At 37.1% G+C, this 27548-nt stretch overlaps 1 protein-coding gene across 1 annotated transcript in view; it reads left to right on the top strand.

The window, feature by feature from the left end:
* LOC122808698 (alpha-2-macroglobulin-like protein 1) overlaps positions 1-27548 on the top strand; it is a 488551-nt gene that overhangs the window by 259399 nt on the left and 201604 nt on the right. The window contains exon 18 of the mRNA XM_044079684.1: positions 25169-25295. Coding sequence (XP_043935619.1) covers positions 25169-25295 — 127 coding nt within the window. The remainder of the gene's footprint in view (positions 1-25168; positions 25296-27548) is intronic.

Below are 27548 nucleotides of genomic sequence, written 5' to 3'. Positions count from 1 at the left end.
AGTTTCTGTTTTTTGCTTGACTTACTCTAATTTGTGTTATCAGACCAACTCAATAGCTGCAAATGCACAACAAAATAAACTAGGTGAACTGCATGTTTTAAGACTTCCAGTTGTTAGTACAAGTACTGACAGACCCTCTCCTACATTCATCCTGAAGCATCAAAACTATCACTGCAATCCAGGTGCTGTTAACTGGCCACTCTTGCTTCTCCACTGTTTGCAGTGGAAAAATGTGTGTTTTATCTTGAATGCTGGAAAATGTACTGTACTTGTTTAAAAATATTTTTCTTATAATGCAGCACAGAACATAATAATTCTGATTTTCTGTTCCTGAATTTGGATTCATGATATTTTGTGATCTTTCCACTGAGGCACAAATGCCCTTGTGCATGACATATTCTCACTTCTGTTGTATATGTAGCTACACCCTTGACTTGTTACACCCACCCCCTTTAAAAATACAACAACACAGTACAGAATCAGCAGTGCATTTACATAGTGTGGGAGTAGAACCCACAGCCTTCTGCATCAAAAGCAAGTATTTAACCTGTTATGCTATTAACAATGAAAGCTGACTCAGCATAAGCAACACTAAACTTCTCTTCCCCTGAAGCTCTCAGCTCATTGTAAAATCCACTCGACACTCAACATTATCATAAGTTATCAAAATATAAGGCAGTAATACCAGACTGATAACAAAATACTCACTTTATTAAAGCTATAAATATAGCAGTATCATAAGACCTGTTGGGTAAAACCCTTCATCAGATGATAAAATTAGAATAACACAACATGTCTTAAATAAAACATCACATCCAATCAAAATCAATAGTTTACCCTCCTTTTTGCCAAAGCAGGTTTTAAAGGCACAACATCATTTAATCCTGGTGCTTTATCAGCTCCTAGTCTAAGAATCCATTGCATTTCTCTGTATTCAGCTTCATTTCTTATATCTCCCATCCTTTGACTTTTATGAATAATACATATAACCATAAAAACAAATGCATGGTTCACATGTAAAACTATATGTTTATACAAAGCATGTTGTTCTTTACCTAGCCTTATATCAGAGAGGTGTTTGAAAATACTATATTTGAGCTTACAATTAGTTTTACCTACATAGTACGCTGTACATAGTTGACAGCTAGCAATATAAACAACATTGCATCTATTACGATCAGCATATGTGTTGATAAAATAACTCTTATTGGTTCTGAGATGTAAAAAAAACAATTATCTTGCTTAATATATCTGCAAATCTTACAATTTTGACAAGGAAATGTGCCCTTCCTCTTAATATGACCATGCTTCTGACCATTATAGGAGGGTTCATGACACAAAATATCTTTCAGGTTGTTATTTCTTTTGAAACCAAATCTAGGTTGTGTTCCTACAACCCTAGTTATGTTTTCATCAGTGAGTAGTATTCTCAAGTTATTCCAAATAATATTGCATATACCGCCTATAACACCACTCTAAGTTAAATGCATCTGCACCTTCTTATGATCATTATAGTTTTGAATATTGGTGGTATTCAATGGTTCTTTTCCCCTATCTATCCATGGTCTAGCTTTATATCTTCTGTACTTCTTGCTATTATTCAGTTCTTTATCTAACAAATCTTTAGTATAACCCCTCTCTTGTAAATTGTCTTTCAATGTGATTAGTTCAGGGTTAAAGGTGTTCTCATTAGTACATAACCTGGACATTCTAGAGAACTGTCCCTTAAATATATTTTGAAATACATATCTAGGGTGCATACTATCCAAACTCTAGATACTGTTAGTCCAACATGGCTACCCATATAGTGATGTCTCCACACTTCCATCAGTGTGTCTGGTAACAAAAACATCAAGATATTCAATATTAGAATGGGAATAATTCAATGAAAATTTAAAGAAGCTTGTGGTTGATTCTAAATATTCAACAAAGGATATAAGTTCATTCTCATTACCTCCCCATAAGAAAAATATATCGTCCACAAATCAGGTGTAAAATAAAATTTTTCTTTCCAAAAATGTTCAACCTCAAATAATGTCATATCCTTCCAATAAGCCAGAACAAGGTTAGCATATGTGTTCGCACAAGGCGTACCAATAGCTATACCCAGTTGCTGGCAATAATACTTATTTTGACAAAGAAAACCATTATTCTCTAACACTATTCGTAGTAAAGAACATAGGCAAATTTTGTCTTCTAAATGTATATTTGTTTTATTACTAAGTATCTCACTTAAAGCATTAACACAATATGAATTGTCTATAACAGTGAACCAATTCTTTACATCAAGAGTTGAAAAATATATATGAAATAGCCTTAGTATCCTGTAGATATGAACCCAAAGCTTGCAGTGTCCTTTAAAAGAAAGTTTCCTTTTATCCTCTGATGAAGGGTTTTACCCAAAAGTGCTTATGATGCTGCTACATTTATTGTTTTAGTAAAGTGAGTATTTTATTATCAGTCTGGTGGTACTGCCTTATATTTTGATACCTTATTATTGCTTGGAATTTTGGCAGTACTTTTGGTGAAGGAGGCCATTTATTTATTTCTGACTCAACTGTATCGCTCAACTTTGCAGCATAAGAAATCTGGAAAAAGCCAAAATTTATGGTGGGGGGTGGGGTGGGCAAAAGCCCAAAAACCAGGAAGACATTTTAAACATTGCTTGTCCAGTTTCAGAAAGTTGCTAGAATAAGATGTGTTACCACCCTGCATTTCACTGCCAAGTTTTGAACCCAGGACTCTGTGCACTACAGGCAGAGCAACATACCACTATGCCAAATCAGCAATTTTCTGAAAGGCAGGAAGATCGAAACTTAAATAGCTATCATTTAGTGAATTCATTTCTCACTTCTCATCATAGCTCTCAACCTCCTAGCACAAAAAAACTGGACAAAGCCAATAATGGAGGAATACAGCCCCAGAAATAGGGACAAATTTCCAATACTGATCTTATAAACTTAGAAAATTGCTAGAATAAGATGTATTGTGTTACCATGTATTTTCTGAATAATATGAAGTTTGAAATTCAAATGACTATCATTATTTAGTGAATTCAATCCTTCACTAATCTGACACAAAAATCCAGAAAACCACAGACTTAATGAGGAACAGAACAAAAATATGAGGCAAAAATCTGGAAAGTTTTCATAAGTGGTGGTGAGTAGGGAATTTAGGCTCTTGTTACCTGTTCCCAAGGTACAGGGTTTGAGCCCGAGTACCTCTAGCCACCAGGTATATTCAAGTGGGGCATTACACACACACACACACACACACACACACACACACACACACACACACACACACACACACACACACACACACAATCAGCAGAATAAAAAGGCAGCAATACCCACTACACTAAATCAGCAGAATAACAAGGCAGCAATACCCACTAAATCAGCAGAATAACAAGGCAGCAATATCCACTAAATTGGTAGAATAACAAGGCAGCAGCATAAATCAGCAATACCCACTAAATCGGCAGAATAACAAGGTAGTATAAATCAGTAATACCTCTGCAGTCCTGCTTGCACCTTTCTTTCCAAGCTTGTTCCCAATTTCAACCACAAGGCAGCTTCCTTCAGCCACCACTAACAGCTATGTTCAACAGCCTCACAGCATTCCGGAAAATCACACATGTTATGTTGTTGAGCCCTTGAGCTCAAGTCTGACAGGCTGGCAAGCTGTTTCATGGAGCTAATGTCATCGCGCATGTGATGATGTCAGCTAAAAAAAACAAACTGTCCAAAAATCGCACTGTCCAAAGCCAAGAATACACTTTCCATGGAATCTGACAATATCCCTGGCTGTGCTCTACATGAATTACAAAGTGAACTGGCACCACAACTGACTGCGGTGTTCAGTCACAGCCTCACTTCAGGCTTTGTTTCTACTGAATGGCACACTGCTATGAAAGACCCTGGAAATTACTGCCCCATTAACCTGACTAGTCTGATATGTAAGGCTATGGAGCGCATCATCATGGACCTTATAAATAGGGACATAGGGAATCTCCAAACTCTGGACCCCACACAGTTTGGATTTGTGAAAGGTAGATCATGCCTGCTCAACTTGATAGGCTTCTTCGAGTCTGTCACCAGAGGTGTGGATGAAGGCAAGGTAGTTCACACAGCCTACCTCGATCTTGCCAAGGCCTTTGACACTATCCCTCATTCAGGAATCATAAATAGGCTGACTAAACTAGGCATAAACCCCTATGTCACAAGGTGGGTCACAAACTGGCTCACTGATAGAACCCACACTGTGAAAGTAGAGGATTCCAAATCTGATTACCGACCAGTTAGAAGTGGAGTCCCACAAGGATCAGTCCTTGGTCCTCTCCTGTTTGGCATTCACTTCTCTAAAGTTCAAGGCAATATAAAGGGACTTTGGCTGACCAAGTTTGCAGATGATTGCAAACTGGGACTATTATTGACTCTGCAACTGATGTAGACATTCTTCACAAAGGCCTCACTGTGACCAATAACTAGTGCCAGAACCATGGCATTAAGTTCAATTCCAAAAAATGCAGGGTCATTCCCTTAGGGAAAAATCTGGTGCCCATAAACTACCACATTGATGGTAGTCCACTAAACACCAAAGGTGTGATAAGAGATCTGGGGACACAGGTTGACAGCAACCTCTCCTTTGATAACCACATTGCCACTGTGGTCAGAAAGTCATTCTGTCTGGCACATCTCGTTACAAAGGGTTTTTCATCCGGGAAGAAAGAGATTATAGTCCCTCTCTACTCATCCCTCATGAGACCTATTATAGAATACAATACCCATTTGGCATGTACCTCACTAGACACCTACAACAACTGGAAAGGCCACAAAAATACCTCACTAAGAGGATCCTGGTCCTTAAACACATGCCCTATATGGACAGACTCAAAAAGGTCCAGCTATACTCTGTCCCATATCACCTACTTAGAGACAATCTCTGCTTGACCTACAAAGCCATGTTTGATCCAGATCTGTTAGATATGCTACATCTGAAGAAATCCCAATCCCTTTGTGCCACACACTCCAGGGACCTCAACCTCATTATCACAATAAACAGAACATGCTGGAGGGACAGGTTCCTAACCCAGAGACTACCCATGCTTTGGAACAGACTTCCCATTCACGTCAAGCAGAGCAACTCACTAGCCCTCTTCAAGAGAAATCTTGATGAGCAGAAGGGCAATAGAAAATTCACTCCAGGGATCACTTCAGTGGCCTTGCTTGATAGGGGCACTGGGAACTAACTTCAGGCAGCAAGATGCCAGGAAATCGTTTTGAGCTAGGGTTACATAGGTTCCAGGGCCGATAGCCTAGTAAACATCTATGAACCTATGAAAAATGCAAAAAGAATTTTTTAAATAAAACATCCGTGGAATTCATAAATTAAGGGGTGCCACTCTGAAGTCATGGCATCCTATTATTTGAACCTCAAAACCGGTAAAAATTGAGTAATTTGGTACAGTTAGGAGATATGTGTAGCACAAAGAGGGCATGCCTTTTAGTCTCTTTGTGAGCGTTTCTGAACTGAGTCTGTGTTTAGGCAAGTATATACTGAAAGGAGCATTATATTCTATTGTGTGTTCTGATGAAGGAGATGTAGAGATGGATAATAACTTCTTTTGAATGAAAATATATACCCTGGTAATCAATCTAACTAGATGAAATGATTTCCTAATGATAACAGATTCATGTTGATCCAATGATAGTTCATTGTCAATAAACTAGGCTATCAGCCCTGAAGCCTATGTAATGTAAGGTGTTTAATAGATGTATTATTTTTCAAAGGGCTTTATGTTTCTGGTATGTACAGGGTTGCCCATATCTGGCAGAAGGTGCAATACAATTCTTGGCATTCCACTTGCAACCTTTCCCCAGGCACCACAAGTTTGTATGTGTTGGGCTGTCCTAAATAACCTGGTAGTATGTTGAGAGTGTATGACAACAATTATCTAGAAACATGGTGAAATACTAACTCTTGGAAATGGCATTGACACCATAGAAGTGAATACTGAAGAGAAATATTTCAGAGACCAATCCCAATGCCACCATTAATAATGGCCATTTTTGATGCGAGTATGCTCCCTTCATTAACATAATTTATACTGATATTAATCCAGTATAGTATCTGGCAGCTAACACAGTGGTTTTCTTTTATTCTGATTAACTTGTTGCTAATAGAAGAATGAGGGATGGTATCAAAGGTCTTTTTCCAGTCGAGGTAAGTAGTGAGATCCTATTTGCCTGTATCCAGTGCATTGACAACTTACTCAATAAAGACCAAAAAATGTGTAAAAGGCACTCAAACAAAACCAATAATCCAAAAAGAATGCCTCTGACCAAGGAAGATTCTTCAGGGTTAATTCCACTCGATTTATTAAACAAAAAAATCACATAAACGCTGTTCCACAACCAAATCGCGTTTTCATCCTCACGCATAGGACTTCATCAGAGTAACATTTAACTGACCAAATACTTTGATTAAATACATTTTCCTAATTAATTAATTTAAATTTAACCAATAAAAATCTTGAATGAACATTTAAAATCAACGAACCAAATTTGTTATGGGGATTCATGAATATTAATTCTATTACTTAAAGTGCACCAGTGTTTAAATCCACCTAACCTTTTTTAAAAAAGTTTTTTATTATTAAACTTTCCTCTCTGTATTAAATACATTTAAAATTATATAAATATGCTTAAATATGTTTAAAATAATTGTGTTAAAACATTCTTTATTATAAAACCCTTAATAAATAAAAAATGAAAATGCATTGTTTATAGCAGCAAAAATACAATTCATACATGGATTGTAGCTCACTCTAGTGTACAACACCCATTTTTTCCTTCTTTAAACTTTGTTGGCTCTCAGTTTTAGTAAAGATGCAATAGACAAGAAGTCATTTAGACCAGGTTCCCTTCCTGCTTCCAAACTAACCTGCCACCATAACTCCTTGCTTTCTAAAATATCCTCCATGGGCCTCCTCTGGTGTCTGGCTTGATCTGTTCTAATACAAAAAATTGAAAGCAAGACCCACTGCAATTCCTACTGTGTTTGAAAAGTGCGTTAGTTTCTTTACCTCTTGTGATGTCATATATGTGTTCATAAATTCTCTTCTTCAAACACCTTTCGGTCTTGCCTACATAAAATGATTGACATTTTTTACATATCACTAAATATACTACCCCCCTAGACTCACAATTATAGAAACTTTTATTCTTTATCCACCTATTCCTACTCTCAATAATAACTTCACCTGTGTTCATAATGTAAGAGCATTGTTGGCATCTTCCACACTTGTAAGTTCCCATCCTTTTGTTCCCTCCTAGTGTGTTGTTAGTTCCTATTGTCTCTATCATGTTCTTCAAACTTTGTGCATTCCTATATATTAATTTAGGTTTTATTTTCTTTATGTCCTCAATGTCTGTGAGTGTTGAAAAGGTGTTCCATTCCTTTTGCAATATATTTCTCAAGTTGAGGTTCAATAAATTATATTCTACCACTAAGCTTTTTTGGTACATTTCCATAATGTTAGTTTCTTTGTTACTCTCTTCATCACTATTGGTGTTGTACCCTAAACCTATAACGGGTTTAAACCTACTGCCTCTTCCTTCTTCTACTTCTTTCCTCATATTCTCCACAAAAGTCTTGGGGTAACCTCTTTCCCCAAACATTTTTTCTAGCTTGTTACACTCATTTATAAAGTCCATTTCATGGCTAGTCATTCTAGAACCCCTTACAAACTGTCCCTTAACTATGTTCCTTTTACAGTGTAAGGGGTGAGCGCTGTCGTAGTGCAAGAAGGAATTGCAGTAGGTATCCTTCCTATATACTCTAGTTTCTAATTGAGAACCATTTTTATATACTTCTACATCCAAATACTTTAAAGCACCTGTACTTATAGTGTGTGTAAACCTTTAAAAACTAGTGGTTTGATTTATATATTCAAAAAATTCAATAAAGATGTCTTTTCCCCCAATCCAAAAAATAACTATATCATCTAGGAATCTTCGATAAAGTACCCAATATTTCTGAAACCTTGAATTAAGTATGTATTTCTCTTCCCACTTGGATAATAAAATGTTGGCAAAAGTGGGTGCACATGCTGCACCCATGGACACACCTGTTTTTTGTTGGAAACATTCTCCATCAAAAATTAAAAAGTTATATTTCAATATTGTGTCCATGAGTGCAACAGTTGCTATCTTTTCTTCTTGTGTCATTTGTTTATCAGAAAATACCCCCTCCTCAGACATGTCCATACCTTTTTCATGAGGAATACTTGAAAATAAATCTATTATATCTATAGTAATGAACAACAGGTCGTCCCTGTAAAATTCAGGTTTGAGTTCTCTTATAAAGTCCCATGAATCCTTCAGTATCACATTGTTGTTTACCCAGATGTGTTTCATTTTTAAGTCCACATATTTGGCCAAGGGGGTGGTTTTCGATCCCTCAGCAGATACTATAGGTCTGAGGGGTGGGTCAGTCAAATTCTTATGGATTTTTGGTATTCCAAAAATGGTTGCTATCCTAGGCTTATTTACTTCCAAGTATTTGAATGTCTTGTTGTCTATTACCCTTTCAAGTATTAAGTCCTGTAATAATAAGTCTATTTGTTTGTAAGCTACATTTACTTCATTTCTGCAAACAACCGTATACTTGTTCTCATCCCTTAAAATAAGATTCATTTTCCCTTCGTATATTATTTTATCCATCACAACTATTCCCCCTCCCTTGTCTGGTTTCATAATTCTTATTGTTTGATTACCTTTCAAGTCATTTAACACATCCCTTTCTTCCATACTTAGATTATTGGAATGCTTGAACCTGTTTTTATTCTAGGATTTTCTAACCTCTCTTTCCAATACAGTTTCGAAGTTCCCAACCTGTGGTAGTAAAGGTGGATTGAAGGTAGATTTTCTAGCAAGTTCTCCTTCCACCTTATTACTTTTATTAAACCCAGCTCTTAAGGCTAGGATTTCTAGATTAAGTTTTCTTGTAAATAATTTCACATCTAACAAGGTATTAGTGAGCTCGCCTTTACTTAAGGGAATATATTTTAATCTGTTACTAAACGAACTAAAATGTCCCTTAGTTAGTGTCAAATTACTAAAGTTGTAAATGGTAAATTCCTGGAAGGTGTGTCTAATTCTATCCACAAAGATACTATTTTGTGATGTATTTTCACCAGTCGGGGTGGGGGTACTTAATATCTCCCCCTCCCCCTTCTCCCCCCCTCATGTGAAAATTTCCCCTCTCCACTGTTGGTAAATCTTGACCTTGCCCTTTCCCCCCAATGGAGGGAACTCCACATCATAAGTTTTATCATACCATTTGTTTCCCCCTTTATTCTCGTTCCATCTTCTCCTAAGGTTGTATTTTCCACTTTTCAAATGTGTGGGAGGTGGGTAACTAGTGTTAGTATCATATTCTTTTATGTCCCTTCTTAGTTTACCCATTTTCCGCTGGATAGTCTCTTTACATTTACCATATATGTCTTTTCTTAACCTGAAATACTTTTCCTTTTCCTCTTTGATGCCGTGTATTAAAAATGTTTGGGGAAAGAGGTTACCCCAAGACTTTTGTGGAGAATATGAGGAAAGAAGTAGAAGAAAGAAGAGGCAGTAGGTTTAAACCCGTTATAGGTTTAGGGTACAACACCAATAGTGATGAAGAGAGTAACAAAGAAACTAACATTATGGAAATGTACCAAAAAAGCTTAGTGGTAGAATATAATTTATTGAACCTCAACTTGAGAAATATATTGCAAAAGGAAGGGAACACCATTTCAACACTCACAGACATTGAGGACATAAAGAAAATAAAACCTAAATTAATATATAGGAATGCACAAAGTTTGAAGAACATGATAGAGACAATAGGAACTAACAACACACTAGGAGGGAACAAAAGGATGGGAACTTACAAGTGTGGAAGATGCCAACTATGCTCTTACATTATGAACACAGGTGAAGTTTTTATTGAGAGTAGGAATAGGTGGATAAAGAATAAAAGTTTCTATAATTGTGAGTCTAGGGGGGTAGTATATTTAGTGATATGTAAAAAATGTCAATCATTTTATGTCGGCAAGATCGAAAGGTGTTTGAAGAAGAGAATTTATGAACACATATATGACATCACAAGAGGTAAAGAAACTAACGCACTTTTCAAACACAGTAGGAATTGCAGTGGGTCTTGCTTTCAATTTTTTGTATTAGAACAGATCAAGCCAGACACCAGAGGAGGCCCATGGGAGGATATTTTAGAAAGCAAGGAGTTATGGTGGCAGGTTAGTTTGGAAGCAGGAAGGGAACCTGGTCTAAATGACTTCTTGTCTATTGTATCTTTACTAAAACTGAGAGCCAACAAAGTTTAAAGAAGGAAAAAATGGGTGTTGTACACTAGAGGGAGCTACAAAACCATGTATGAATTGTATTTTTGCTGCTATAAACAATGCATTTTCATTTTTTTATTTATTAAGGGTTTTATAATAAAGAATGTTTTAACACAATTATTTTAAACATATTTAAGCATATTTATATAATTTTAAATGTATTTAATACAGAGAGGAAAGTTTAATAACAAAAAACTTTTTTTAAAAAAGGTTAGATGGATTTAAACAGTGGTGCACTTTAAGTAATAGAATTAATATTCATGAATCCCCATAACAAATTTGGTTCGTTGATTTTAAATGTTCATTCAAGATTTTTATTGGTTAAATTTAAATTAATTAATCAGGAAAACATATTTAATCAAAGTATTTGGTCAGTTAAATGTTTATCTGATGAAGTCCTATGTGTGAGGACGAAAACACGATTTGGTTGTGGAACAGCGTTTATGTGACTTTTTTGTTTAATAAATCGAGTGGAATTAACCCTGAAGAATCTTCCTTGGTCAGAAACTTACTCAATAAAGCCCATTGGGTTTGAGAGGCAGGATTTACCTTTAATAAACACAAACTGGTTTGGGTCAAGGGAATGCATTTTGCTGATGTCTTGTTAATAAGTTCCATAATAATGCAATCCTTTAATTTAAACATAGGGATAGTGAGGCATATAGAGCTATAGTTTCAGGGTCAGTGATGGTTCATCCATTTTGGTGTAGAATGATCACAGTGGTTTCTCTCATGCCTAGCCTAAATCTACTGGACAAGCTGAAATTGAGCAAGTTCAGTTGTAGGTCTATAAGGCTGGTGCTTGCAAGAAGGTGGTGACCCATGGAGCTAGTGTTTTTGTTCTTAGTGAGACTCCTCGGGTCTTGGTCCAAAGTAATCTGGGGTGTTATGGGTATGCTAATATGAGGGGGATAGGAGTTAAGGGGAGATAAGAGTTCAAAGTCCAATTAAAATGTATCTGCTAATATTTTGTCTGTGTCTTCTGGGGAATGAGTCTATATAATTATTATGTATTTGTTCAGTGCATTGGTGGGTATTACTTCAAAGGTTTTTGATATAGTTGAGAAAAGGCAAATGCAAGAAACAAAAACTGTTGAAAATATAAGAGTGTACCACGGAGTGTTGAGAAAAGGCTTTGTGGTTTTCTTTAACAAAGGTGCCAACTTTCATTTCATACTTACCTTTGGAGGCTTTGATTTTGCTCATGACCTCTTTTTGTTCTTTTTGAGGTTCATTTTAGCGGTTATTGTATTACGTTTGTTCTTATGGATAGTGCAGTTCTTCATCATATTCAGTAGTTTGTTTATAGTAGGGTTCCACAGTAGGGGTTTATTCCTAAACTTGGTGTTATATTTGTATTAGAGGGGAACTGATGCATCAATGCGGGCTTTAGGTCAGCATAAAAGCTGTCTAACATTTAGGAGTGTATGATATGGTGTTTTCAGTTGTTGTTTGTCTTTCGGCTTTTTCCCGGTAAGGGGTCACCACATCGGAACTCCGGTCCACTAATGATTGGCAATAGACTTTTATGAAATGCCGAGGTGCCAGCTCGATACCAAACCTCCAACAAAGGAATGCCCATTTACACACGCATGTCTTTTGAATGCTACCCAACCGCGGGGAGGACATGCAGACTCCACACAGAAGGCACTCCCAAGCCAAGCGGAGAATCGAACGGGAGAACCTCTTGCTGTGAGGTAACAATGCTACCACCATGGAAGTGCTTAAATGTTATAAGGTCACCCTCTAGCTGTAATACACTTGCCTTAGAATAGTCCCTAAAGACAGAAGGATTTGATGGTAAATGTTTTGTCCACAAAATATTACTAAATGGTGTTCAGATTTGATCAATGATGGGGCAGTTACAGGGGTGAACCATAGTGGAGTTATATTGGGGAGGACTAGATCCCATATTTTTAATCACTTAGTATGTCAATAAGTTTGTCTAAGGGGAAAGGGCAAAGCGTTTATAACCTCTACTAAGCATAGTACATACTTATTTGTGGTAGTGTACGTTTCCTGGTTAATGGAAAAAATAGCTGAAATCATCCAGAAGAATACTGTTAGGTTTCAATGGGGGGTCTCCAGTTTGTTTATGTACGCCTTATGTGCTGTGAGTGACATGACGTGTGTACATGTGTACAGTAACTGGATCTCATGTAGTATGGAGTTTTATTGACAGTTAGTAGGATATGAAAGAGCTTAAGACCATTGTCATGTCTTTTGAGCTAGTTGCGATTTAGCTTCTTAGGAATTCAGGCATGCCTTCTCCAACAACAAAGTTACTTTCAATAGTGGGAATGAAAGTGTTGTAGGTATTTTTGAGGGTCAGGAATGCTTATAAAAGGTGCAATCTGTTATTTAGGCTTCTAAAACTGAGCAGCTCTTGAATTGTATAGCCCTGAATTTGTTTGACTAAATTGGTAGCTTTAGGAGACTAACCTAATCAGAAAAGATACTATAAGGGAAGAAAAAGTTTTGGCTAACATACAAAAGCTATGAAGAGATAGTTGCACACCACACCTGTCAAACTAGACAATGCTGTTGATCAGCTTATTTTTTATTTTATTTAACATTTGTTGACTGGGAAAGTCCATCTAGATTCCACAGATCCTGTTTTCAGCGGAGGCCCAGGGAGAAATGCTCCAGAAGCATGTCTTTAGAATGTGGGAGGAAACCCACACAAATGCAGGGATAACATGCAAACTCCACACAGAAGGCACCCCAGCTGAGAATCGAACTGGAGAACCTCTTGCTGTGAGGCTACAGTGTTAACCACTGCAACACTGTGCCACCCACAATACTATTTTGGATCTTATCTCAAGCTAATCTATATATTAGACCTCCTTTGAATGACAACAAGAAGTACATAGTAGCAAATGTCAAAATTGCCTTTTGTTTGTATTGTGGCCTCATTATGGGTGATGGTAGGTTGCTGGTCAAGATTAGTTTTTCCATTTTGTCACTCCTTCATATGATCCAACAAGGTGTATCTTCAGTGGTTTACTCTTACATACACAATGACCAAGAAGGTGTGTCTTAAGTTGCATACTCTTACATACACAATGACCAAACAGTTGTGTCTTAAGTTGCATACTTTTATATACATGATGACCCAAACATATGTGTATCTTGGGTAAAAGGACCTCTAGATAGCAGTGGCATAGCAAATCCTGGCACTGGACACACAGCTTACTATCACCCTGTCCTTACTTATGTCTCATTATGGAGTCACCTATGATTAAGATGTCACTACATGTGTTGGCTTAGCTGGACACACAGCTTACCATCACCCTGTCCTTACGTATGTCTCATTATGGAGACACCTATGATTAAGATGTCATTCATGCGTTGGCTCCGCCCTGTTGCCTTAAATGCATTGTCTGAACAGCTGAGTGACCTTCTTTTGCTTTTCTAGTGTCTGTTGTATTTATAGATGTTTACTTGTAAGTGTGATAATTACACTTGGATCTTGGACACCTTAGGGGATTGGTCACGGTTTTCTTAAGTACAACAGATGACTTATTTGGTGATTTTGAACAAGGTTTTATAAAGTGGCTGTCAGTGCTGACATCCTATTGGATAACAGTTATAAGAATGGTTTTGAGGCTGCCCTCCAAGGTTAGTAAATGTTTGCAGCTCTGAAACCATCTGTAATAATACATATCTTGAAAAAGGAGACCTTATGGAAATTTCATTCAAAACTTGTCCAACCAAACTGCTGAGATGGATACAGCAGAGGACTGAATGGTGAGTCAGTAGACCAAAATAGTATTGTTAAAGTCAAGTAATACAAGCTAGTAAGGCAAAGCAGTGGATTTAGTAATTGAGATACAGTGATCAAAGAAATGAAGCATATTTCTCTTCACCATCACCAATATAGCTGTTTTATGAATAGAAAGATTAGACATGCAAGATAAGAATCATTTTAATGGGTGTTGTAATAAAACTGTCCAATTGAACTTTCCTGGTCAACAAAAGCAGATATATGAATAAATAAATAAATATGTATAAATAATTACAGCCTGGTAATTCAAAGAAAATAAAACAGTTAGTGATAATTTCAAACACTTCTAGTATATGACTATTATTATTTGTCTAGAGAAACAGATAGGGAAGAGATTCCGAAGTAAACAAGGCTGTCCAAATTAAATGGAAGTAACCCAATCTTATTAGCACTAGTACTGCTTATAAGATATTTTGAGAAGAAACTCTTATGCATTATACCATAATTATCAGAAATTGTAATCCACATAATGTCCAAGAAAGTACTTATCTTGGAGTCAAACCCAGTGATTAATAAAGAGACCCACTGTGCACATTAAGTGCTGAAGTAAAAAGGTCTTGTTATCACAATGTAAAATCTTACTAATTTGCATGTCTCTGAATCACCTTTAATTACCGTGAGTGCAGAACAACACTTCTTGTCGTAGTTGTCAGTGGCAGAAACCACATCACTGTAGCAAATGCAACCCAATTCACTCTTCCACAGATAGCATATTAAAATACACACACACACACACACACACACACACACACACACACACACACACACACACACACACACATATATGTGCATACTCCATACTTGTCCCTGTGTAGTCAAAACATCCTCGATATCTCCTTTTTCCTGTCAACATAACTCAGGAATGATTTCAAACTTTAAAGTTTCACACTTCATATCTTTCAGTAAATCCAGCACAGTGTAAAAACTGTTATAGCAGGAACTTTGTAAGCTTGTAGAAGGTAAATGTTCACTCCATCCTTGTTGTTTTTCTGTACTGTACAACAAGATTGGGAGTTATGCCTGCTGTACTCTGTCTCTGCTCCTCTCTACATCAAGAATTGTTTCAGGTATTATCTAATGTTCAAAATCCTCAATATTTAAGTAAAAAAAAAATTGCATTAGCTTCTCAGTTAGTGTGGTGGGTTAGTTCAGATGTTTACTGTCCCAACGGTGCAGTGTTCAACTCCTTTTTAGTACCCTTAAGGCACAGTATATTATATTATGCCTGCTGCCACTTGGTTCCTGACAACATATTTTAATTATTTTTTTAAAGTGCAATTAAGTGATACTATTGGTAGTATCTCTAGTTACTAGTGTTTCCCCACCCAATCTCATTATGTGTAAGTCTTCTTCTTCTTTTTTTGGCTTTTCCTGGTTATGGGACACCACAGCGGATCACTGTCCGCTCATGATTGGCAGTGGAGTTTTACAGTGTTGAGATGCCAGCCCAGCGCCCAACCTTCCACAGAAGGCACACACATGCATGCATGCACTCACACCTAGGGCCAATTCAGTGTGTCCAATCCACCTACAGCATGTCTTTGGGATGTGGGACAAAACCAGAGCACCCAGAGGAAACCCACGTGGCCACAGGGAAGACATGCAGACTCTGCATAGAAGGTACCCTAGCTGAGGATCGAACCGGAGAACCTATTGCTGTGAGGCGGCAATGTAAGTGTCATCAAGAAATAACACAGAGAGTTCTCCCTGGTATCTAATCTTTCCCCATTTAATGCCTATTATGTATAAGTGTCATTACAGGATGAAAGAAGAGGTCTAGTATTTCACAACCAATATATTATGTGTTAGCCCTGGTGTCTAAAGTCTCACTGAATCATATAATAAGAGTTATCCTTGGTGTCTAAGTGTCCCACCAACCTATTGCTGTAGACTTTGCCTATTAGTCTTGGGGTATGTAGAAGTATGACAGACACCACAACCTAACTCCCCCCACACACACATATATGCATAGTCTCCATTCACAAACACACCCACAGATTTACCCGGTACACACACAAACCCTTGCACACACACACACACACACACACACACACACACACACACACACACACACACACACACACACACGCACGCACACACGCACACACGCACACACACACACACACACACACACACACACACACACACACACACACACACACACACACACACACACACACACACACACACTCCTACCTAATCTACCCCCTACCTAACTCCACTACTGCTACCACCCAGACAGTCACACACTTACCTAGTCAGTGCCTCATATACAGTCACACACACAAACTCACACAGACATTAACTTACCACTAAACTTCCCAGCTCGTACCTCTACAGTGATAAAAGAACATGACTTTTGGGGTGTGTTTATTACAGCAATCAACCATCAGTGGTCATGCTAATCTACCCACCCAAGTGAATAAGAATCGCTTTATTACATAAATGGCTTATCACAGACATTACCATAGAGCACATGACTAATCGGTATATGCTTCTATTCCTGACTGTCTCTTTAGCATTTTGCACAGCCATAGAAACAGCCCACCACAGTGCTGCATATCTTGTTGCGAAAGCACTGAGATGGCTCTGTCTCTGAATTAAGAAACGTTACCTTGATGTGTATACCTAGTGTACAGCACTTGTTAACTTTTATGAATTCAACTCAAAGTCTATAACCTTACAGAATCAGCTTACATGAAAGGGAATGCCATGTTTCATTCCCACAGCTTTATAAACTGATGCTGAAGATGTAGGGTCTACTTAGGAGAGTATCTGATTCTTTATGTCACAAATACAAATATGTTATAGCTATTTTCTTTTTTCATTTTAAATTAGTTTATTCCATAATTGTTTTTCATTTGCAGTTCTTGATGAGCATTCCTAACCTCACAAATGTATTTGGCTGACTGACTTTTTCAATTTTGTTTATTTTGAAAACACACTATTTATTCATTTTTAACCAAACAGCCAAATGCATTGTTGGAACAAAACAAATGAATGTTACTGTTTTTAAAGCAAGTGATTTGTGGTGCTAACTCTTAAAAGGAAGGATAGTCTAAACACTTGAGAAAAAAAAAAAAAAAAAAAAAAAAAAAACTTGTATAGCCCAGAAGAATGGAAAAATTCCAGATCCCAGTCTTATATAAATAACATAAATATATATAAATGTGTTTTGCTGTGATGTTATTTGTCTGAAGAAGCACTTCGGTGTGAAAGCACTCGCCATTTGTTGTCAAGGTTAGTTTTTATTAAAAGAATTGTGCTACAGCTTTGTCTTCCAGGATTCCTTCTACTTTTTTACTTGAGATATCGGGATCAGCTGACCACGGCGCCCAACACTTTACCCCCAGGGCAGTTGCTCCTCTCACCCTGCCATAGTTGTTCTACTGCTCATTTTCTCCACCTTGTCCTACACAGTCAGTCACAACAGATACCTCATTTTCTTCTTAGTGGGCAATTTCTATGGGCATAAAAGTGCAGGGTCTTTGGAACAAAAAGAAAGACCAAAACACAAGAACGTAAAATATATGTTAGCTCTTAAAAATGTTCAGTCATGTCTGTGACTCGTCTGTGCTCCCCTAGGACTCTTTATATCTTTACAAAAAGCACCACAGTGATGTGGTACATAAACAAGTAAGGGGGTGCTATAGCTTAGCCCTTTTGCAACACACCATGTTAGCATGGGATACAGGTTTGTAGTACAGTCTCATTCTATAGGCATTTTACATTCAGTCAGAGCAAAATTGTTTGGCAGACAAGCTGAGCTATTCCAGGACAGAACCTCACAAAAGGAAGATAAATCATGAAGTGAGGAACACCTCAAGTAGATCTTTGTGCTTCCTCTCTAAACAATCAACTGTCAAAATTCTGCTCCAGGACTCCATGCAAAAAGACCTGGAAGACCAATTCCTTTTCCTTTCATTGGAGAGGAATGTTCCTGTATGCCTTTCTACCCTTTCCACTGATTTCAGGGTTACTTCTGAGGATTGAGAAGGACACCAAAAACATCATTGTAGTGATTCCCTTCTAGCCCTGGCAAAAGTGTTTCTCCCTTGTTTTGGAAATGGCCGGAACAATTACAACAAGTTTCTTGCAAAACTGTATTTATTCATTCAAGATCATGGGTATTTTATATATATCTTGAACCCAATCAACTGCAATTGAATGACAGGACTTTAATAACTTTTAAATACCTGTTTATGAGGCCATGTAGCAGGAATTAATGGAGGCAAGAATGACTGCTACAAGAAAATCCTATATTAGCAGATGGAAAAAGGTTTTCTTCTTGGTACCAACCAAATAATCAGCACCTATTCAGGACAAAATGTTTCTCTTGTTTTACAATATTTTTGTAAGTGACTGTCCTGTGGCCTGTCTCACTCCTCTATAAAGTTCATGTCTGCCCATGGATTCCCCTCTTTCTATGCAGTCTCATGAAAACATGCTTTTGAAAGGAGTTTTGCATAAGAAACCTTCTTGTAAGCCAGTGGCTCCTTCATCTGATTTTAATTTTGTGTTAGAAGAACCAACTCTTATTCCATTTTAGTCGGCTCATTTGGCCCGCTTGAGGTTCTTGTCATGGAAAACACAGTATTACTTATAACTCTAACCTCTTCAAGAAGACTGTCTGGGTCCTAAGCTTATGGTGGGTCAACCTTATCTCATTTTCCACAAAGATAGGACTGCTTTAAAAAAACTATTCCTTCTTTTATGTCTAAAGTGTTATCCAAGTTTACTTTAAGCCAAACTATCCATCTCACTTGACTAAATCATTGCAACTATATCATAAACTATTTTCACATAGAATATGGCATTTGGTAAAATCTTCTCCAGGTTTCCAACACCTGAAAATAATAAAAGCAACAGTCAGTATAGCTTTTGTTAGAAAAAAATCTGTCAACCATATCAAAAAATAATAAGGCAAATGTCAATTAGACCAGATCCTAGGAGTCAAAATCCTGTATTTCTTAATGATAGAAGACCCATCCTCAATGCCAAAAATGTTGCAACCCCCACTTTACTGAAAATCAATTTACTGAAGAGAAGGTTGCATTGAATAGAATTGTATTCCCAAAGGATTATTTGCATGAAGGCATGATTTTTGCAATAGACTCTTTAGTATAGGCGAGCAATAACATGCAGGTGTTTATCTTTGGAGGTGTGCAAAGACAAATGATCGCCTCATGCAAAAGTGAGGCAGAGCATTGCCAAGTCTCATTGCTCACCAACACTTTGGATGCCAATAAGCATGGATGGGGTGAGTTATGACTTAAATCACAAAGCTCAAGCCTCCTTTTTGACGATGGCACTTATTCTGGTGTTATTGACCCTCACCCCAAAATACAAATGAGGCATAATATTCTCACCCAGTGAAAATGAAAAGGTCAGCAGACTGACACGGGAGAAAGAAAAATCAACGTTTAAAGAAGAAATAGAGCCAAAGTTCTTTCTGTTTGCTCCTCATACATATTATGATAAAAAATGATAACAATGGCATTTTAAAACTGATCTGTTTAATAGTTATTCACATAATAATTAGAATTTCAAAGAGAAAAGAGGAAACAGCTCCAAAGCTGAATAGACTCCCGTCACAAAACCAGCGATAATGATGTGATACAAAAACGGAAGTCTAAACACGATCAAAAAGTCACTTCCAATACTTCGTAGTAAAAGTAAAACAATAATTTATTGCATTGACAAATAGATGAGCGCTTTCGCATAGTGAAACCTACGCTTCTTCAGATAATAGCAAATACAAAACTCTTCCTTTATATACTAAACTAGGTGGGAAGAGTAGCATTAATTATCAAACAATTATCCAATAAAACAATTCATTTGGCTGCAACATCTCACTAAACAGTGGAAGCTAACTTATAAGTTGTAAGTCCAAACGAAAAATCTACACATGATGAATAAATAAACCAACCATTACTTTTAACATTAAGTAATCTGCCTATCCTTAAAAGCATTTCTAAATATACATATCGCTGCAGACCACTCAATTGTGTACTGCAGTTTGGTATATTACTATTTACTCCACATGATGTAGTTATTACTGGTGCATTCCTACATTTCAAGTGAATGAGGGCAAAAACCATTATAATGGAGCGTTAATACACGGTATGGTATTTCTCGTTAGGCACATCACTGCTTGTCATTAAACAATGTATTGTAGCTTAAGAAGGTATATTCTACTCTTAATAAAGTATATTTAATGCTAAATGCACATCCTTAACTAAAAGTTGACATAAATCTAAGTAAGGGCATCGATCGCAATGTGCTATAACAGTAAGTCGTGTCAATGGACACGCCTCCTGTCAACACATTCCTTAAGGGCTCAAGTATTATGCAACCTTAACAGGTATAGTGGTATATCTCGTTATATAACTCAACGCAAAACATACCCATCCACAAAACCTGGTGCCCATGTATAGAAACAACAAAAAATCTATGACATCTCTAAAATGCTGCATATTTACAGATAATATAAAACGCATCTGCATTAAGCAGGCACGTTCAAATTAAAACCTAATTAAATAAGAAATAACAATAATGCATGCCTTGTCTGAGTATAGCTGCAAGGCTTGAGTGCTATGTAGACTCCATGGGTAACAGTTTGCAAACGAAAATTAATAAAACATATGAATGCATATCGTGCATGTAGAAAACATAATCCTAACTTATGACTCAGAAGAAACATATACTCGTGGTAGAAAAAACACGACTATATGAATAATCAAACAATAAAGACATGCTAATTCAAAATTATATAAAACTTACTACATGTCAAATAAATGACCACCAATGATATGTTGTGAACTTGGAAAATGATAAAAGTGCATGTAAATATATATAGACTTGATGTAAAAAATCCTAACTATCCAAAGTATAAAGCATTGAATACAAGGATAAAAGTATGGATCTCCATGTTAAAGTTGTTTTACACTACCTATAGCAATAAATCAAAATACTATGATGCATTAACATAATATATACCAAAATAGTACTATCAATCCCATGAACATTCATGGAAATTCATGAAGATGGAACTATCATTATCTACTGGTAGACTCTAGTACATTCAAGCAAGGGCTTAATAGAGATGGAATTATTAAGGCCTGGAGGTAAATGTGCCCCTAATTTCAATATCCAATTTAACTCAGCCTTGGCCAACCTATTCACATCATTACCACCCCTCAAGCTCAGGGCTACTATTTCTAATACTCTGAAACGAAAGGAGAGATGTGAAGGGTATTCCATTAGATGTTTGGCCAGGGCATTGTTCTCATTGCCCTTTCTGATGTCATATATATGGTTGTAAATCCTGTCACTGAGTTTTCTTTTCGTTAAGCCTATGTAAAATGCTGCATAGCCTAGGCAAGTTGCAAGATATATTACATTCTTTGTGTCGCATGTAGCAGCGAACCTGGGATTGAAGCTATAGTTCATATTGGGATGATGATATTCCTGGGTGGTAGTGATATAGCCACATCTATTACAATTATTACATGGATGCATTCCTTGATTAAGCCTACTGGAAGCAATGTCTATTGTATTAATAGGTGAGTCATTACATAGAATCCTTTTCAAATTATCACAGTTTTTATATAAAAATTTTGGTCTTTCCCCTACCAACTCTCTGGTTACAACATCCATGGTAAGAACGTTCCAATTACGAGAGATCACCCCTTGAATACTCTTCACATCACTCGTATATTTGATGGTATATTTAACCAATCTACTTGAGTCATACGTATTGTATTGGAACCTATGTATATTGTTGGTATTAACATTAACAGTTTCGGGTGACCAAGGACCCAAAACTGTATACCTAATGTCCTTCACCATGTTTAAATTATAACCTCTATCATTAAACAAGGATTCCATCAAATCAGCTTCTGCTAGTACTGAATGCTGTTCTTTACAGAGTCTCTTGATTCTCATAAATTGGATTTAACGATGCCAGAGAATGTATATCTGGGGTGCATACTATCGTACTTAAGTATCGTATTTTTCCAAACCGATTTCCTGTACAGGGAAGATGTAATCTGTCCACAGTCATTTATCTTTAGCGACACATCTAAAAATGAAATAGATGTTTCGGAACTTTCTTGGGTGAATGAAAGAAAGGGGCTAGTACATGCTATGCATGACCAAAATAGGTCAAACTCTATCTGAGTACCTTCCCAGATGATAAGAATATCATCTACAAAGCGTTTGTACACTTTTACCTTCTTGAACAAAGGGTGATTAAATACATGGTTCTTCACCCAATCTAGAACCACTAGGTTAGCATATGAGTTAGCGCAGGGTGTGCCCATGGCAACACCCCACTGCTGTAAATAACATTTCTCACCGAACATAAAGACATTGTTATTTAGTACCAAATCAAGTAGTTGACAGATTAAGATATTCCTGTCACTACTATATGGTGATTCACTTGTAAGTACCTCTCAAATAGATTGTATACCTATATCATTAGGTATACAGGTAAACAAGTTCTTAACGTCTAAAGTGATAAGAAGATATCCATATTGATCAGTGTTTAATGTTATATTGCTCAAATACTCTAGCAGCTGGTTAGTATCTCTCAATATAGATGGAAATGACTCAACTATAGGTTTTAATAAATGCTCAATAAAGGTAATAATATTATAGGTTGCCCAATTCTCCCCCGATACATTCGGTCTCATTGGTATGGGCATTACATTCTTGTGGATCTTGGGCAGGCCCTTTATAATGGGTAAGACTGGATGTTCAATATAAAAAAATTCATAAATCTCTTTGCTGATCTGCCTACACATGACTAAATCATACAAGGTGTCATGAATGTTATGAATGATGTTCTTGACTTCATTTATATGAATTTCTTTATAGGTACCCTGATCAGTAAGCATGGAGAGCATGTTAGCTATATAGTCTGAGGTGTTAAGTACTACTACCCCGCCACCTTTATCGGCAGGTTTAATGGTGATGTCTTTCTATGTTTGAGATCGTTGAGGGATTTGTGTTCTGGAGCAGTTAAATTATAATATGCTACTTTATTATTGTTGTTCGAAAAAAGAGTATAAAAATCCAACTCACAAAGCTTTAAAAAACACTCTGCATGACTGGGCATAATTGGCATGAAATTACTCTTTCGCTTAAACTGAGATAGCTTTTTATCAATCATATTAATCTGTTGTTGATCTGAAAAAAATAACTTCAAGAACAACAAACGACAAAAAAGTCTTAAATCAATGAGGGTTTCACTCAAAGCAGCAGAACATGCCGGAATAAAGGTGAGGCCTTTGTTTAAAAGGTTGACTTGTGTAGTATCCAATATAACATCAGAGAAATTAAAAACCAGATCAGTCAATGCCTTGTTCTCCTTGTCTGTCTGAATCTTTCCCCTGATGATTTTCTTTTTCTTGGGCCTCTGCTGTTCGAGCGTCCCCTGTTTTGATAATTCTGCTTGACTGGATATGGTAAAAAATGAGCATTATCATTGGTGGGAACCTTGGGTATGGCCCCAAGTACAGAGGCAACTTGCTTGTCTAGAAATGCTAGTTGATTGGGTGGAGGTGTGTCAGTACCCATGGAGTCGGCAAGGCTGCCAGCATCAGTTTGTATCACTGACACAGGCTCTTTATTTCCCATTATGTTAGAAGTAGAGAAAGACGGTACATCTCGTAAAGATGGAGTCACTGTGGAAGTATTCTCCCTGTTCCTTGATGGCAAGTGACAAGCTGAAGAAACAGCTTCATTGCTGGTGTCAGTATTATGAGTTCTGGGCCAAACAAAAATCTGGCCACATTGGAAGTCATTGTGATCTCTCAATAACTTCTTTTGTTTAGTCTGTTTAAGTCTGATGCTGAAAGCATTAACCTGCGTGCATATATTGTTTAATTTATTTAAACAAAAATCTGAGTTAAAGCGCTCAATAAGATCTTTATAAGCTGCATCAGCCTTGCTCCATAACTCAGTTTCTAGTGGCTGAAAGTATTGTATGAGAAGCTTCATATATCTGAAGCCTAAGTCTATGTTCAAATCTTGCCATTGTTTTAACAAGATCGGGTGGCTATCCCCATAGGTGGGCATGCAAAAAACCCGCATCCCACTTGGTACCACCCGAAAATGTAGACAGGCTTCTAGATGTAGCCTTTGCCACACAAAACGTTGCAGTCTGTATAGATCATCTTCAAATGTTTTACATAAGGCATAAAAATCACTTAAGTTCTCACCATTATTGGAGGTTACGGCAGCTTCATTAGTATTCACAAATTTTGATCGTGTTTAGACTTCCGTTTTTGTATCACATCAATAATTAGAATTTAGAATGTTTAGCTTATATTTCAGTGAAAAAAATCATTTAAAAAAATTATTTATTTATTTTTTTTTTTTTTGTGAAACATGATTGGAATGGTAAGATGATTTAAACAGTGAAGAAAAGAAAGAAAAAAAGAGGTAGAGGGGCAGAGTCATCAGCTTAAATGCATATATGACTATTGTGCGACTAGTGAACAGGAGTCAGAGTCATGTGATTTGCTATTCTCTCTTTTACCTGTTATCTACTGTTATTTGGGATGTGAGCTAGAAATTCATATAAATTAATACACATTTCAAACATCTGTTAGTATAAATAATGTCTACTCTAACCTTTATCTGCAGTAGGTACTAAACTTAAACAACATCTGAAATATTCTGGAACCCACTGATGGCTGTTTCAGCATTGCTTTTAGAGTAACCTGATTTAAGAAACAAACAACATGCACTTTAAATCAAAATTTTGACAGAGCAGTTATTTTTATTTCTCTATTTTTGTCAATAAGAAGATTAAGGACTAGTATGATAAGTTATGCAACTTGCTTAATGTTTTTTTTTTTTTTTTTACTATGCTGTTTTCTGGATTGTATTCTTTGTTTGAATAAAGTTAAAGGCATATCAGATTTAGAAAATATGGTAGTAATAGTGCTGTTTCTCATCTGAAGGTGATGTGGGTGCAGCAAGGCCAGTTGCAGCAATGAAACTTCAAGCTGAATCACCTAACAGTGGAAGTGGGAGTAAGCCCAGAACAAATTTTAATGAGACTTGGTTATGGCAGTTAGAACCTCTTCCGTAAGTAATAATAATTATTATAAGACATGAACACATTTGTTTGGTACCATATACCATTAGTTTAACACCAAATAACAAAGAAATGATACAAACTTGCTTTTGATGCATTTCTTTTTATTTTTATTGTATTAATGAAATATTTATTTGCTTACTATATGTGTTTTGACTGGGTTAGTCCCACTAGGCCAGCATCCTCTTTTCAGTAAAGACAAAACGTGATACCCATTTATGATAAATGATTACTGCAGTAAAAAATAATATGTGCATGTGTTTGTCAGTAAGGGTATGCTCCTGTATGTGTATGTGTGTGTGTGTGTGTGTGTGTGTGTGTGTGTGTGTGTGTGTGTGTGTGTGTATGTGTGAGTGAACGTGTGTGTTTGTGTATGTGTATGTGTGTGTTTGTGTATGTGTGAGTGTCGTGTGTTTGTGTATGTGTGAGTGCCATGTGTTTGTGTGTGCGTGTCTGTGTGTATGTGTGCGTACGTGTCTGTGTGTATGTGTGCATACGTGTGTGTGTGTGTGTGTGTGTGTGTGTGTGTGTGTGTGTGTGTGTGTGTGTGTGTGTGTGTGTGTGTGTGCGTGTGTGTGCGTGTGTGCAGGTTGAAGGTTCTCTTTTCCTCTTCTCCCTTTGACAAAGTGATTTCATACATAGCGACAGCTTCCTTCATTTTGCATTTCCAGGCACATTTGTCTGCAGCAAGAGAATCCCAGGTGTAGATGGATAAAACACTGAGGTCATGCTTGCACATGTCCTTTTAGCACAGTTTAGGTCACCCTTTCAGCCTCTTTCCAGACTCCATTATGCATGATGCATGACACAACCAATGCATGAGCATCTGTTTTAGAAGGGTGAACATGGAGTTGGTGCCTGCACCCTCAAGCACTGCACTGTATCTTGTCCTGCTATGAAATACTGAGTATGTGCCTGAAGCAGAACATATGGAATACATTGATCTGCTGCTCTGGTTTTGAGGGTAGAGTCCATGTTTCACTGGCATAGTACATAGACAGATAGTATGTCTTGTTAGTTCATACTCTTTTCTTCAGCCTAGATAATGTTGTGGTGGCTTTTCCAATCTGCTTGTTTATCTCTCTGTCAAGCAGCACATTTTACAAGATTGTACAGCAAAAGTACGCAAACTCATGGATGACTTCCACCGCACAGTCGCTCACCCTGAGAGATGGCTCATTTCCCAGTTTTTGGCCTATCAACCGGGTCTTCATATGTTGATTGTGAGGTCAAATTCCTTGCATACATATGCAAAGTGAGTCATGAGTGACTAAAGTTCCTGCTGAGTGTGAGCAGCAATAGCTGCATCATCAGTGAGCAGGAACTCCCTTAGATGCTTCCTAAGCACCATATTCTTCACTGCAGGCCTCAACAGTCTGAAGAAGTCCCTGTCCATTCTGGTTCAGAGAAAGATTCAGTCTGTAGTAGTTCTGAAAGCAAATTTCAACAGAACTGAAAAGAAGATGCTGAATAATTTGGAGCCAGTACACCCACCTGTTTCAATCCTTTCAGAATCTCAGAAGGTTTGGATGTGGATCGGTCGTTCATGATGGACCCCTTCATGCCTTCATGAAAGTCTCTGGTAATGGTAAGCAGTTTCATTCAATCTTTGATGCCAGCAAAAAGTACTCTTTACAGCACCCACAATGTGCCAAGGAATGGCCACTTCTGCAATTCATATGGAATTGCATGTATCAATAACATATCTAACTATGACTGCAAATTATTTTTTATGAGACCAATTGTTCCTACTACTTTGGAACTTTCTGGGTATCTATCTTACACATTGCTCTCATTTCTGTCTGCAAATCCTGGTATTTTATGACACTGTGTCTCTCTATATATAAAATAATTTAGTCACCGGTATAGCAATTTTAACTTTTGTCCTCTTTTCATGGACTACTACATCTGTTTTTCTCGCATCTATTTTTTGAAATGTTGGTAATTGTTGATCTCTTGTGGTATAAACTTTATTATTTTCTGTAATGCTTTGTGGGTCATATTTCCAGTGCTTCTCAGCTACTTCAGTATTATAACATTTGCACCATCCCCATTGCAACAGCCTTGCCACGTTATTATGCCTTTCAGTGTACAGTCCTTCTGCCATTAAGGTATCACACCCAGCTGTAAGATGTGTGACTGTTTCTAAAACCTGCATTTGTCTGCTTCTGTGACAAGTTCAGTGGACTTTGTAAACCAACATGTGTGTAGTCCACTATCCTGGGCCACTAGACTGATGTTTT

Source organism: Protopterus annectens, chromosome 8.part0 (assembly GCF_019279795.1).
Source record: "Protopterus annectens isolate FY-2018-M chromosome 8.part0, PAN1.0, whole genome shotgun sequence".
Classification (NCBI taxonomy): domain Eukaryota; kingdom Metazoa; phylum Chordata; order Ceratodontiformes; family Protopteridae; genus Protopterus; species Protopterus annectens.
The sequence above is the reverse complement of the archived record's forward strand: the minus strand, read 5'-3'. Positions and strand labels throughout refer to the sequence as shown.